This window comes from Arvicanthis niloticus, chromosome 22 (assembly GCF_011762505.2).
Source record: "Arvicanthis niloticus isolate mArvNil1 chromosome 22, mArvNil1.pat.X, whole genome shotgun sequence".
Lineage (NCBI taxonomy): Eukaryota > Metazoa > Chordata > Mammalia > Rodentia > Muridae > Arvicanthis > Arvicanthis niloticus.
The window spans coordinates 34,225,923-34,238,365 of NC_133429.1; the positions used below are offsets into that span (position 1 = coordinate 34,225,923).

General features: G+C 41.1%; 1 protein-coding gene across 10 annotated transcripts in view; it reads left to right on the top strand.

Annotated features, from left to right (window-relative positions):
- Positions 1 to 12,443, top strand: part of Caps2 (calcyphosine 2) — a 49,381-nt gene that overhangs the window by 15,136 nt on the left and 21,802 nt on the right. For 7 of the 10 annotated variants that reach the window (XM_076920221.1, XM_076920227.1, XM_076920224.1 and 4 more), the window contains 3 exons: positions 1,900 to 2,022; positions 2,530 to 2,597; positions 12,002 to 12,121. In XM_076920221.1, the coding sequence (XP_076776336.1) occupies positions 1,900 to 2,022; positions 2,530 to 2,597; positions 12,002 to 12,121 (311 nt within the window). The remainder of the gene's footprint in view (positions 1 to 1,899; positions 2,023 to 2,529; positions 2,598 to 12,001; positions 12,122 to 12,443) is intronic. The other 3 variants (XM_076920226.1, XM_076920228.1, XM_076920229.1) reach the window with 1 other exon arrangement.

Below are 12,443 nucleotides of genomic sequence, written 5' to 3' on the forward strand. Positions count from 1 at the left end.
CCTAATACTGTGTATTTTGGAATTCTATGAGGAAATTTTAAGTATTCTCATACACTTATCCTAACTACACTAGCAGGTGTGGATTGACCTTACTGTTGTAATTTTCATACAATGAACACATAACAGGTTAACACATTTTATACCCTAAGTATGTACATTTTCTGTTTGTCAGTTTAAGGGTACTAAATTACAGAATAACTACGCCTTTTGGTTAGAGCAGTTGCCATAAGCAAGAGGTAGGAAAGGAGTTAGCAGTGGGCAGTATATCTTGGTATATGGAGTGGCAAGCTCACCACTCGCCTTTTGTGGGAAGTTTAAAGCAAAGTGAGTTCGTTTGTTTGAAAACAGGATCTCAGTGTGTACCCCTTGGTGTCATGGAATTTGCTCTGTAGACCAGGCTGGTCTTGAACTCAGAAATACCCCTGCTTCTGCCTCCTCAGTGCTAGCACTAAAGGTGTGGACCACCACACCTGGTTAAAAATGATTTTTCAACTCAGACATCATGCTACTTTAGAATGTTCTTAAAGCCGATTTCTTTAATTTCCTTCAGCATTAGCTAGGAATTTTCTCAGTGTTCATTTAAGTAAGTTATTATTTAGAAAAATTAAATGTTATCAGGTAAGTAAATAAAACTGCAAAGCAGTCTCCTTCATGTTTTTTCCATGAAATAGTTATTATCAAGCATGGGGCCACAGCAATCATGAAGTTCCTGTTCTTGTGAAACAGGTATCATGTTAGAAGATGCAGACAATAAATCATAAGTAATATGCAATGGTGCTTCATGTAGCAGTGAAAGGTCATGAAGTCAGGGAAGAACTTGACATCAGTGCGACCTTCCAAGGAAGAGAGACAGTGAACAGAAATCTCAGAGAAGAAACTCCCGAAGTCCGGCATGTTCCTCACTAGTTGCTATTAGAGTGTTTTGTTACATAAGGGATTATATAACTCGTATTTAGAGAGAATTTTGGTATTTATCTTTTTGAAATCCCAAAGAATTGTACTTCTGAAGTACCTCAGTACTTCTGAATAGTACTAGACCTTGCCTCATCCCTGGATCCAGGGGCAGACCTGACTGGGGAAGTGATGGGATGAAGAAAGACAGACACATGGACACACAGAAAAGCTGGGCTCTCTATGGCAAAGACTTACCACCCCAGAAGCTCAGCCTGTTGATTACATATAGTTGAAAAGGGAGGCGGGGCCATTGATTTTGATAAACAAGGAGCCAGGGTTATTCCATTCTGCTGACCCAGGAGGCAGGTTTAGCTAATCGACCGAGCCATGTCTGTAGGGCAGTGGTCTTTAGGCTGTAATGATCTGGAGGGAGAAAGCTATGACAGACATTTTCTGCACACATTATTGACATTTGCACTTGGATTAGGAGGGAAGGCTTTGCCATTTCCCTGAGCCGAGCCTGAGGAAAGCCTAGCCTTGAGACTGCCCGTGGGGCTGAGGTATTGGTCCTTGACAAGGACCTGCCCATGTCAATAACACACATTCCTCTCAGGACTTCAGACCACACAGGGCATCCTCTCCCCACCCAACAGGAAATATCCACATTAATTGAGATTTTAAGGACTCAGTATGTACAGTGGTAATTACAACCATTTCTGTCTTTTATTTAATGTTTACTATATATCAGGTCATTTTTATAAGCATTAAGAATATGCCATCTCATTTATCATCTTCTGGTGCAGTATCTACCGTTATTTCCAGTTTATGACTAATGGGAGACCCAGAAAGGTCACTTAGCTGAACAAAGAAATACCTGCATCCCAAGACAGGCTTGTCCTCTCAATTCTCAGACAGCCTTTGAGATACTTGGTGGTCTATTCCCAGGTTTTGTTAAAACCAGGTGAACATGTGCCATTATAACTGCTTATTGCTTTCATTGCGTAGTGTGATCAGGTGGACCAAACCAGTCTGGATGACCTCATGTCTTTGGATAGGAAAGCCCTCCTTCAGCAAGGTTATGCCAATAGCCCTTACCGTAGACGGAGCAGCGCAAGAAAGTCAGATGTGGTAAGCCATTGGCAGTTTTTTTTTTTTTTTTTTTTTTTTTTTTTTTTTTTTTTTTAAGTCATGAAGGCATTTACCCTTTGTAGAGAAATTTTAATCCAGCAACATGGCTGCACTGGCAATGAATCACATCCAAAGACCTTCTAGGTCTATGTGATCTGGCTGGAATGCAGAAATGCCTTAGTACATATCTTTAATTTCTAAAAATGAAGGTGGGGTTTCCAGGACGCATCTCCAGGGGCTATGTAGAGAAAGGGCTGCCATGTTCTCCCTCTTCGTTCTGACTGTGAAATGCAAGGTGCCTTGCTGGAAATATGTCATGATGTCTACTGAAATTTAAGTGCATTAACTTTTAAGGAATGGCAATGGAAGATTTAATAATTGGAATTTGATATATTAACAGTAGCCATCAAGACTTAGGGAGAAAATTGGAAGGATTATATTTTATGATGTGCATTAAGTGTTCTGCTTTATGGATACCAGAATTGTGTTTTAATTTTATCTTCTCAGGAGACTGTGGCTATTGAGAAGAAGAAAAAGACTGTTGCAGAGCAAATGATGATAGACCACTTATCCAGGTGGGCGCCAGTAACTCCCACCACGCCTGTATTCTGAAAGGGACCGCTAAATACCTTCTTCACGCAAAGCATCTATATGCTTGTCAATCAATGCTTAGCTGCCAGCAATTCCCAACCTTTCTGCTCACTGCACCCTTGTCATTTTAGTGAGCTTCGAGATGAACAGAAATACTTAAAAGTTCAGGCTAGGGAGATAGTGCAGTCCGAGAAGTGCTTGCCGTATTAGCAGGAGGACTTGCTTTAAAGTCTCAGGACCAAGGTGAAAAGGCAGATATGGTAGCTTGTGCTTGTAATTTTTTTAATGCTGAGGAGGAGACTTGGGGCTTGCTTGTCGGCCAGCCTCACTTACTTGGTGAGCTCCAGGCCAACGAGAGACCCTATATCAAAGGACAAGGGCGTGGTGTCTTCAGAGGTCGACCTCTGGAGTCCATTTACATGTGTATATACATATGAACCCACATGATCATGTATTCACAGGTAGGTTGGCATGTATGTATGGATGCATACACACACACACTCACACTTAAAAATTCTTATTGTCTCATGAAGTATTTTTATTTAAACTACTTAATAATTCTCTCCTGACAACCTAATGAACATTTTTGAATCACATATCAATTAGAAGACAGCATTTAAAAAAAATTTATTCATAGAATTCTAGATTGCTTTTTAATGGTATGTATGCTTCTCTTGGGCACTGGAGGATCTTTCAGAGTTACCTTCTGTTGAGTGTAATATTTAATAATGGCCGCTGGTTGGGCCAACTATCTATGTGGCAGCAGGTCCAATTAGCTCAGGCCACCATATGCCGCCTGAAGCCAAGCGCTCCACAGCTGGAGGTGGCCAGAGGCCACACATGCACCACAGATAGAATTGGCCAGCCAGAAACACTGGCCCTTGCACCACGAGACGCCATTGTGGGGACGGCTCTGCCAATCTTCCACGCTGTCTCTACAAGGCTGGCCATCTATATAGTACCTGGTAGGATATGAGAATCTAATGCTTAATGATTATTAATCAAAGGCTTTATATGTTTGGTAACGCACAATTAACAAGATGCTTACACAATTAGAGGTGTTAACCAATGAACTAACCTAGATATAAGTTGTTACCCAGGACTGCTCCTAATACAAGCGTGGTTCTCCATCCTCCTACATATCTGCTCTCTCTAGCTCCTCCTCTTCCCTTCCCTCTTTCTCTCCTTACTCCTCCTTACTCCTCCCCTTCCTCTCCTTACTCCTCTCACCTTAGCTCCTCCCAATTTGCTGGGAAAATTTCCCACTACAGCCTTCTGTCCTGTTCTTGGTTTTCACATAATATTGGCTGTTTGTCATAGCACCTGTAGAAAACTGGGCTTTCAAAGATGTGATATGATGTAAGGAGATTAGTGAGATCTATCTTGTCAAAACTAGGACCTCTGTTGAGCCAGTTGCTATGGTTTCCAAATGGTGACGAGCATTGTATCTTTCCATTAGAAACAAATATCCCACAGGGTCATTGTGGTAGCAGGTGACTTGTGTAGAGTTGAACACGGTGAAACTAATTGTCGATAATTTATAAATCCCCTAAAAACTGTATAAAACAATCCACAATGTGATAAGCTGTAGCAAGATGAGCAAGTCATCGAGGAAAAACATGTTTAGTTTGGTGGCCATCCACATCTGACTAGCATATTCTCCCGGGCCTTCTTTCTGTGTTTGGTGCTGATCTACCAGGGGACCTACCATGTGCTGTGTAAGGGCTGGCAAGTTCTTTGAAGTCACTGTCTGCACCATGACTCTTTCTGTTCATAAGAAAAGTGGTGGCACCACGTCCCTAGATAAAGGGGCTTCTCAGTTCTCATCTTGTTGGTCTTTAGCAGTGTCTGCCTCAGTTGAGAGCTTTTGTCTTTCTGAAGCAACTTTCTCCTGTCATTAGATGTGACACGAGTTCCATATCACCTACATATTTGCTTCCTGCTTTCAAACATGTTCTGTATTCTGATGCATCTTTAATCTTCAAGATTTTGATTTCTCTTTTTTTGTCTAATCTAAATTTTCTCACGTGACCAAATCTGCTTTAGTTTTTCTCCACAGCAACTCCAGGTTTGAAACTATTTAGTCCTCAAGTCATGGGGATGCCTTTGACCCATATCTTTCTTTCAACTCTGATATCTACTCTGCTAGCAAAGACTCAGTTTTAACAAAATGCATTTATTTCTCCTGTTGCCCTTACTTGTTATTGCCTCTTTCTATCTTCTGGGTAATTTCTTTCAGTCCTCACTGGGTTTCACTGAGTCTCTATTAACCTCTCATTGACTTATTATCAACTAGAGTGGAACTATTAAAAGACAATTAAATCATCTGTCAAGTCCCTATCTCAGTCCCAGGAAATTCAACAAAGCTTAGGTATCGGTTATATGAAATGTCAAAATTTAGTAGCTAAAAGTAGTTTTTGCCCATATGTCTTTTGGGTAGCTGTCCAGGGTAGATAAGTTACAAATTAACCAACTAAACTATGTCAGTTCTGAGGGGAGACCTTAAGAATCTGCATGCTTTCCCATTTGTGCTTTTGTGGCGTTTTTCCTACTCTAAAGGATGCTTGGCTCACTCACTAGTCACCAGAAGAAATATTCCTCTACAAATGCAGCTAGGCTACTTAGCCAGGAGCACCCTAGACCAGCAGATTTTCAACCAACTCACATTTGCTTGACTTAGTTCAATGAAGAACAGCAGACCCATCAAAAAGTACGTTCCATCTAAGTGAGACCACGGCAAGCATATGGATCGGAAGGACCACTGCTGCCCACTGTTCCCCAGCAGGACTCTACTCTTTCCCAGTCTGTCCTCTCCTGTGCTCCATGTGCATCAGTTTGCTACCTTTCTAGAACATACCAGGTTCCCCTGGCGCCTCTATTTTTTGCATTATTTTACCCTCTCTTTAGATGTTTTTTTTTTTCCCTTAGAAATCTATGCCACTGCGCACTAATTTCACTTTATACAATTAAGTGGAAGTCACATGATACAACTTGCCATGAACACAGTGCTAGTTAGGGGTACTATTGAAGTTATGAAAAAAAAAATGACCAAAGCAAGTTGGAGTGGAAAGGGTTTCCTTTTGGCTTATGGTTCCACGTTGTTGTTTAAAACTGAAGGAAGTCAGGACAGGAACTCAAATAGGGCAGGAATCTGGAGGCAGGAGCTGATGCAGAGGCTGTAATGGAATGCTGGGTACTGGCTTGCTCCTCATGGCTTGCTCAGCCTGATTTATCTATAGAATCCAGGATCACCAGCCCAGGGATGGCACCACCTACAATGGTTTGAGCCCTCCTCCATCAATCACTAATTAAGAAAATGCTCTACAGCTAGATCTTATAGAGTCATTTTCTCAGGCAAGGCTCCTTCCTCTTAGATGACTCTCTATTTCGTCAAGCTCATTTGATAAATTCTTGTTCATCACTTCAAATCTACCCACTATTTGTTCTTCTATCTACCACAAATGCATAGCTTATTTTGTAGTCTCCTACTTAATTTATTATCTATATCTATCTATCTATCTATCTATCTATCTATCTATCTATCTATCTATCTAGTTAAAGCATGTACTCCCTAAGGGCAGGGCACTGTGGGAGCCTTCTCACTGCACTGCAGCATTCCTGTGCTCTGGTGCAGTATCTGTAAAGTGCATACTCTTGACTAATCAATGAATGAAAACCAGAACTTATTGGGAAGTGGCAGAGCTGAGTTTGATGTTTAGCCATGTGACTGAAGGGCTTGCTGGAGCTTCATTGTTTCTTTCCCCATTTCTTGTTTTTTTTTTTTTTTTTTTTTTTTTTTTTTTGTCTCTGCCCAAAGAACTTCAACATTTCGTATAACTCTAACATTCTGCATGTATGGTGTATGCATATATCCTCAGACTCGAATGGTAGAACTGTTGTGAATGTGCACATACAAGAGAGGGGAGGGAGAGAGGTGGGTGGGGGAAGAAAGAGAAAAGAGATGAGATGATGCTTTTTGGTAGTCTTTTCATTTTATTTTGTTGGGGTTTTGTTTTGTTTTGGAAAATTTAAAAACTTTCTTGATCCCTAGTTAAAACAGTGGCTCACTGGTTTCACAAATAAATAGGATCGAAAGTATAGTATAGAAATATATAAAACTTTCTTGGTTGTTCCTGTTATCGAGGAAACTTAATTCATAAGTCCTTCTATTTCTCAAGTGGTGTTTTGTCTTCATAGATTTGAAGACTCATGACACCTTTTAAAAATGTGTTCTCATTGGTAATTTTTAGGATGTAATTATTTAATTTGGAGAACTTCACATATAAGCATTGTATTTACATCAACCCCCACCCCGTTTCTTCCCTCTAATTTCTCTTGTGCCCTTCCCAATACTCATAACCTCTTACTCTTGTAACACACATGTGTACAACCTTCTGAGTCCCTTTTGTGATGCTTATAGACTTCACTTGGGATTTTCTACTCATTGTTGAGAAGACTGATCCTCCTCTTAGCAGTCACTAACTGCCTGTAGCTTTTCATCTAAGCATGGGCCTCGTGAGATTCTCCCATCCACGTTAGTGTGTGTTGTCGTTTACCAGGAGTTGTTAAGGCAACCATATTGTTGAGACATCGTACATGTAGGTGTAGCTTTCTCTCTGTCATATACAGAAGATACTATTTGACGGGAGACATCTTGGTCCTCTGGCTCGTACAAGCTTTCTTAATTCCCTTCTATGATGTTCCCTGAGCTTTAGGTATAGGGTCTGTGTTGTAGATATTTCAGTTGAGGCTGGGCACCCTGCAGCCGGTTAGTCTCTGCACTTTGACCAGCTATGACTTTCTGTAATGGTTTCTGTCTTCTGAAAAACTTCTTTGTGGAGGTGAAAGATAAACTCATCTTCAGCCATAAGGGTATTTAGAATAGAGTTAAAAAATTATACTGGCTTAGGAAAGTGGTTCCTCCTAGGGCCCATGACCTCATCAAACATGGTAGTTGGTTAGGTTTATAGTGCCAGGTATGAATTCCCTCCTATTGAGCCTCAAGTCCAATTAGACAACTGTTCATTAACCCCAGGCAATACATGCCACTCTCACACTGTCTCATCCTTGTTGCAGTCTCCAGGCATTAGAGTTGGGAGGGCTATTCATCACCTTCTCCATTGGCGGCTAGAATAGTTCCTTCTGGGGCTCTAAGAGTTAATCCTCAGGGAAGAGGCTTCTAGTTCAGATCCAGCTGGATTTCTTCAAACCCTCTGTCCAAAGTGCATCTTTTTCAGCAATGTCTAGGATGTAACCAAAGGCACTGGCAAAATTGTTCTTGGGGGGGTGGTCTTTGAATTCCCCTGACTAGCAACTCAATAAGGAGCTTCCTATACTGGGCACTTGGATTTTTGTTAGATAATCTATGGCTTCTGGGAGGAGCATTATCACACCAAATGACATAGCTTTATGAGCACACACACACACACACACACTTATATAGATATTATATGTGATTCAAGTAAACAGAGTAATATTCCCTATAGCCTATTTAAATGCCATTAGTATCTACCTTGTTATTTTAATGATAAAATTTATTCAGATTGAGAAAATGACCAAGAAAGCAAAAATTTTAAGGGTAAATAGAAGTTCATATTTTGATTAAGTTGCAGTTTCCAAGGTGATAGAGGAGGGATGATAGAAAAGTCTACTGAGCTACTACTAAGAGAACTCTACTGAGAGTTGACAAACCAAGTCCACAGTTCTACTCCTGCATCCCATGTATGGACTAATTTCCTTTCATACTGTAGTGGAGTTAGCAATCTTTCTGGCTAATGGCCTCAAAGTCAAGCAGTTTTTCAGTTCTCTTAGTATTTCCAAATCTGGTGCCTCTGTTATGTATATTTCTATGGAGTTGAACCTCCACCCTTGCTATCCTCTTCCTAGTTGTGGGGAGCCGACAGAAGGCGGCTATCACCCGTGCAGCCATCTTAAGCCATGTACCCTGACAAGAGACTTGTTTTCAACAGCCTACAACAGCTGAGCACACTCTGATAACATCTTGTTTTAGGTACCCAGGATTTTCCCTTGGGTGTGTGAGACTTAAAGGTGTGATTTAGAGGAGACTTAAGGGCGTGACTTAAAGGTGTGGCTTAGAAGTGAGACATATACAAGGAGAGAGGCAGACAGAAGAAATTATTAGGCACTTGGTACTTGGAGGAAGAACTTGGAATGAGAACTTTAGACACTTGGATTAAACACTTGAGACTTGGAAAGAGAACTAGAAATTAGACACTTGTACTTGGATGAGAATCAAGACTAGAACTTGGAACTGGAAACTTGGAACTTGGAGGTACTAGGGACTAGGAACTCAAGACTTGGGACTTGGACTAGGAAGAGAGACTGAAGAATAAACGGGATTGAATCACACTCTGGTCTCCATTCTTCAGGTCCGTCCTTACTCTCTCTTGCTGAACCCCGACCCTCGAACCAGAATAGCTTGGGGCAGTGCGGGCTTTAACAGTTTAGCCCCTAAGGCTTTTGGCAGTGTGGGTTCCAACATTGATAGAGCGGTCCATGATATTTTGGCCCCCAAACGTGGAGTAGCTTGGGCCACAACACTTAGTCTGTTGCAGTGCCTGGATACATTGATATGCCTCTTCACCTCTGCATCCAACAGCAACATGTAATAAAAGGTGAACTGGCAAGTATAGGCTCAACTACTGAATTCCTCTGTGAAATGCTTAATATGATATGTGTTTCTATCAATATTTAATCCTCACAGAAGTCATATGAGGGAATGTCCTGATCATTTGTATTGTAACCGTGGCCAAGGGAACTTACAGAAGAAAGAGCTTATTGGGCTCGTGCAGGTAAACATGATGCTGGAGCAGAGCTGAAAGCTTTCATCCCTATCCCCACATGAGAAGCAGAGAGCTAACTGAAAGTGGGTGAGCTTTTGAAACCTCCAAGCTCACTTTCCGTGACATGCCTCCTCCATACTTCCCAGTCCTTCCCAAACAGTTCCACCAACTGGGGACCAAACATGCAAATTCATGAACTTATGGAGGCTATTGTCATTGAAACCAAAACCATTAGAGAGAGAACCTTATATCTTTTTTTTTTATGACTAATGAAGCTGTAGTCTAGCACTGAATTACTAGGAAGGGGCATGGGTGTTACTGGAAGAAGCAAGAAATGAACAGATCTGCCTAGCCTCAGACTCATGCTCCAGGTTCTCCAGTTCTGCTGCACTATCTTACTCCGAGGCCTCACACACAGTTGACTCCCTGTGATCGTCTTTCTCTTTTTCAAGTGCCAACCTCTCTTCATGATTTAAGAGTCAGTTCAATGTATGGAGAGGCCTAGGTCCAGCCATGTATGTTGTTTGGTGGTTCAGACTCTGAGAGCTCAAAGGATTCAAGTTAGTTGACTCTGTTGGTCTTCCTGTAGAGTTCTTATTCCCTTCAGGGTCCTCAATTCTTCCTCCTATTCTTCCATTAGAGTCCCCAAGTTCCATCCACTGTTTAGCTATGGGTGAGCTGCTGGGTGGAGCTTCTCAGAGGACAGCATGCCCCTGTCTTCAAGCATAACAGAGTCTCATTAACAGTGTTAGGGATTGCTCAAGTTGGATAGGGGTAGGTCTCAAGTTGGGGCAGTTGTTGGTTGGCCATTCTCTCAGTCTCTGCTCCATCCCCTATGCCTGTATTTCTTGAAGACAGAATAAATTTTGGGTTGTTTTCTAGGTGTTTTGGTGTCTCTATTACTCTACTGGGCTTCCTGCCTGGCTACAGGAGATGGCTTCTACAGGTTTCATATCCCCAATGTAGTGAGTCACAGATAAGGTTACCCCCTATGATTCTTGGGTGTCTTCCTTATCCCAGGTCTCCATCTTGTCCTGGAGATGCCTTTTCACTTCTTCATTTCCATAAGTTTCAGATTTCCATTAAATTTTATGACCATCTAGCCATCTCTCCTGTCCTTCCCCCACCTGATCCTGAATCCCCTTATTCCCCTTCCTATTCTCCTTCCATCTCAGTTCCCTCCCTTCATCTGCCCCTTAAGACTATTTTATTTCTCCTTCTAAGTGATATTCAAGCTTCCTTGCTTGGCTCTTCCTTTTTGTTTAGCTTCTTTGTGTCTGTGGAGTATAGCATTGTATCTTTATTTTATGGCTAATATCCACTTATAAGTGAGTATATATCTTGCATGTCTGGGGTGTGTGTGTGACTGGAGAGGATGTGATTGGCTGGGAGAAGTTAATAAGTAAAAAAAAATAATTTAAATTTTAAAAATGTTCCTTAATAAACATAAGAAAAAAAAGAAAGAATCAGTTCAAGTGCTTCCATGGACTTCTTATTTATTTCTTTTATTTTTGCGTGTGTGGTGTATGTGCACATGGAGGCCAGAAGTTGATGCAAGAGTGTCTTCTGCAATGGTCCTTCATCTTGGCTTTTGAAATAATAATTAGCCTGGGGCTCACAGATTAGAGCAGTTAGCTAGCCAGTGATCTTCAGGGTTATTTTTGACTTCATCCCCTTAGGTCCTGAGGTTAGAGATGCATGCTACCTTTTCTAGCTTTTGGACACATTTAATGAATGATCTAAACTCAGCTCTTCATGTTGTGATACAAGTACTTCATTGACCAAGACATCTACCCAGACCCCTATGTTTTTCCTTCTAGAAATCATGTTCTGTTCCTTCATGTGTCCCCTTCCATGTTCTGTTACTGGGCTTACATCACTTTATACTCTTGAGATGGCTAGTCTGGCTGTTAGCTTGACATTCCTAGGAAGGAGGAACTGCCACTGAAGAACTGTCTCTACCATATTGGGTTGTGGGCATGTCTGTGGTCTGTGAAGGCATTTTTGGTTTTTTGATTTTTAATCAATGTCAGAGGTCCTAGCTCTCTGGAATTGGTACCATCCTTAGGCAAGTGTCCTGGGTTGTAGCAGAACTGGAGCCTGGGAGAAAGCCAGTACAACAAACAGCCTTCCTCTTGGCTTTTGCTTCAGTCTCCTGCTTTGGCTCCCCTCAAAGATGGCCTGTAAGATAAAATAAATCTGTACCTCCCCGAGTTGTCTTTGGTCAGTGCTTATGGATCAGAAAGCAATTTAGAACAAGTCTTATTTACTAACATTCCTCCCCATGTTATCAGAAGGCAGTAAAACCTCTATTTGAGAAATAGAGCTAAGAGAAAGACATAAAGCTCTTACTTCTAGTCATAATTTCTAGGTGTTCTTATGTTCTTTTTGTATGAAAGTATGAATAACCATATTCTATTTTTATGAGTAGTGCTTTTAATAATTAAATACATTCATATATGACAAACATTATTATGACAACAGGACAAATTGCCACCTGATGCCTGACAGTTTCCAACTGCTCGAAAATAAGTGACCACACTTTTTGTCACGCTAGACATCAGACTTTGTGTCCTCCTGCTTAGGGCTGTCATCAGTGATCCAGAACAAGATTTAAACACCAAGAACCAAGAGAGTTCTCATGTCCCTCCAGACTCAGAGAGGGCGCCGCTTCGAGTTAGGAGACGAACCCTGCATGAAACAAAGTAAGAAAAGCTTAATGATGTATTGCTAAAATACACTTCTGCCCCTTGCTGAGAAACATTTGAATCTCTTTAAAACTATGCACAGAGAAGTACAAGTTTTGGGATTTCAGATCTCAGTGCTGTCTCCTTATGTTTTTTTTTTTTCTACCTTTTTTGCATTTTTTTTAACATTTATAATTTAGAAAGGAAGTCATAATTCTTTTCAGAATAATATAGGTGAAAATGAGTAATATAGTAATTTAGACATCTCTGCCTGAGGATGGTACCCTGCATGGCTAACTCAGATCCATGTACTATATGAAGAATTAATTTGCAGAGGAAA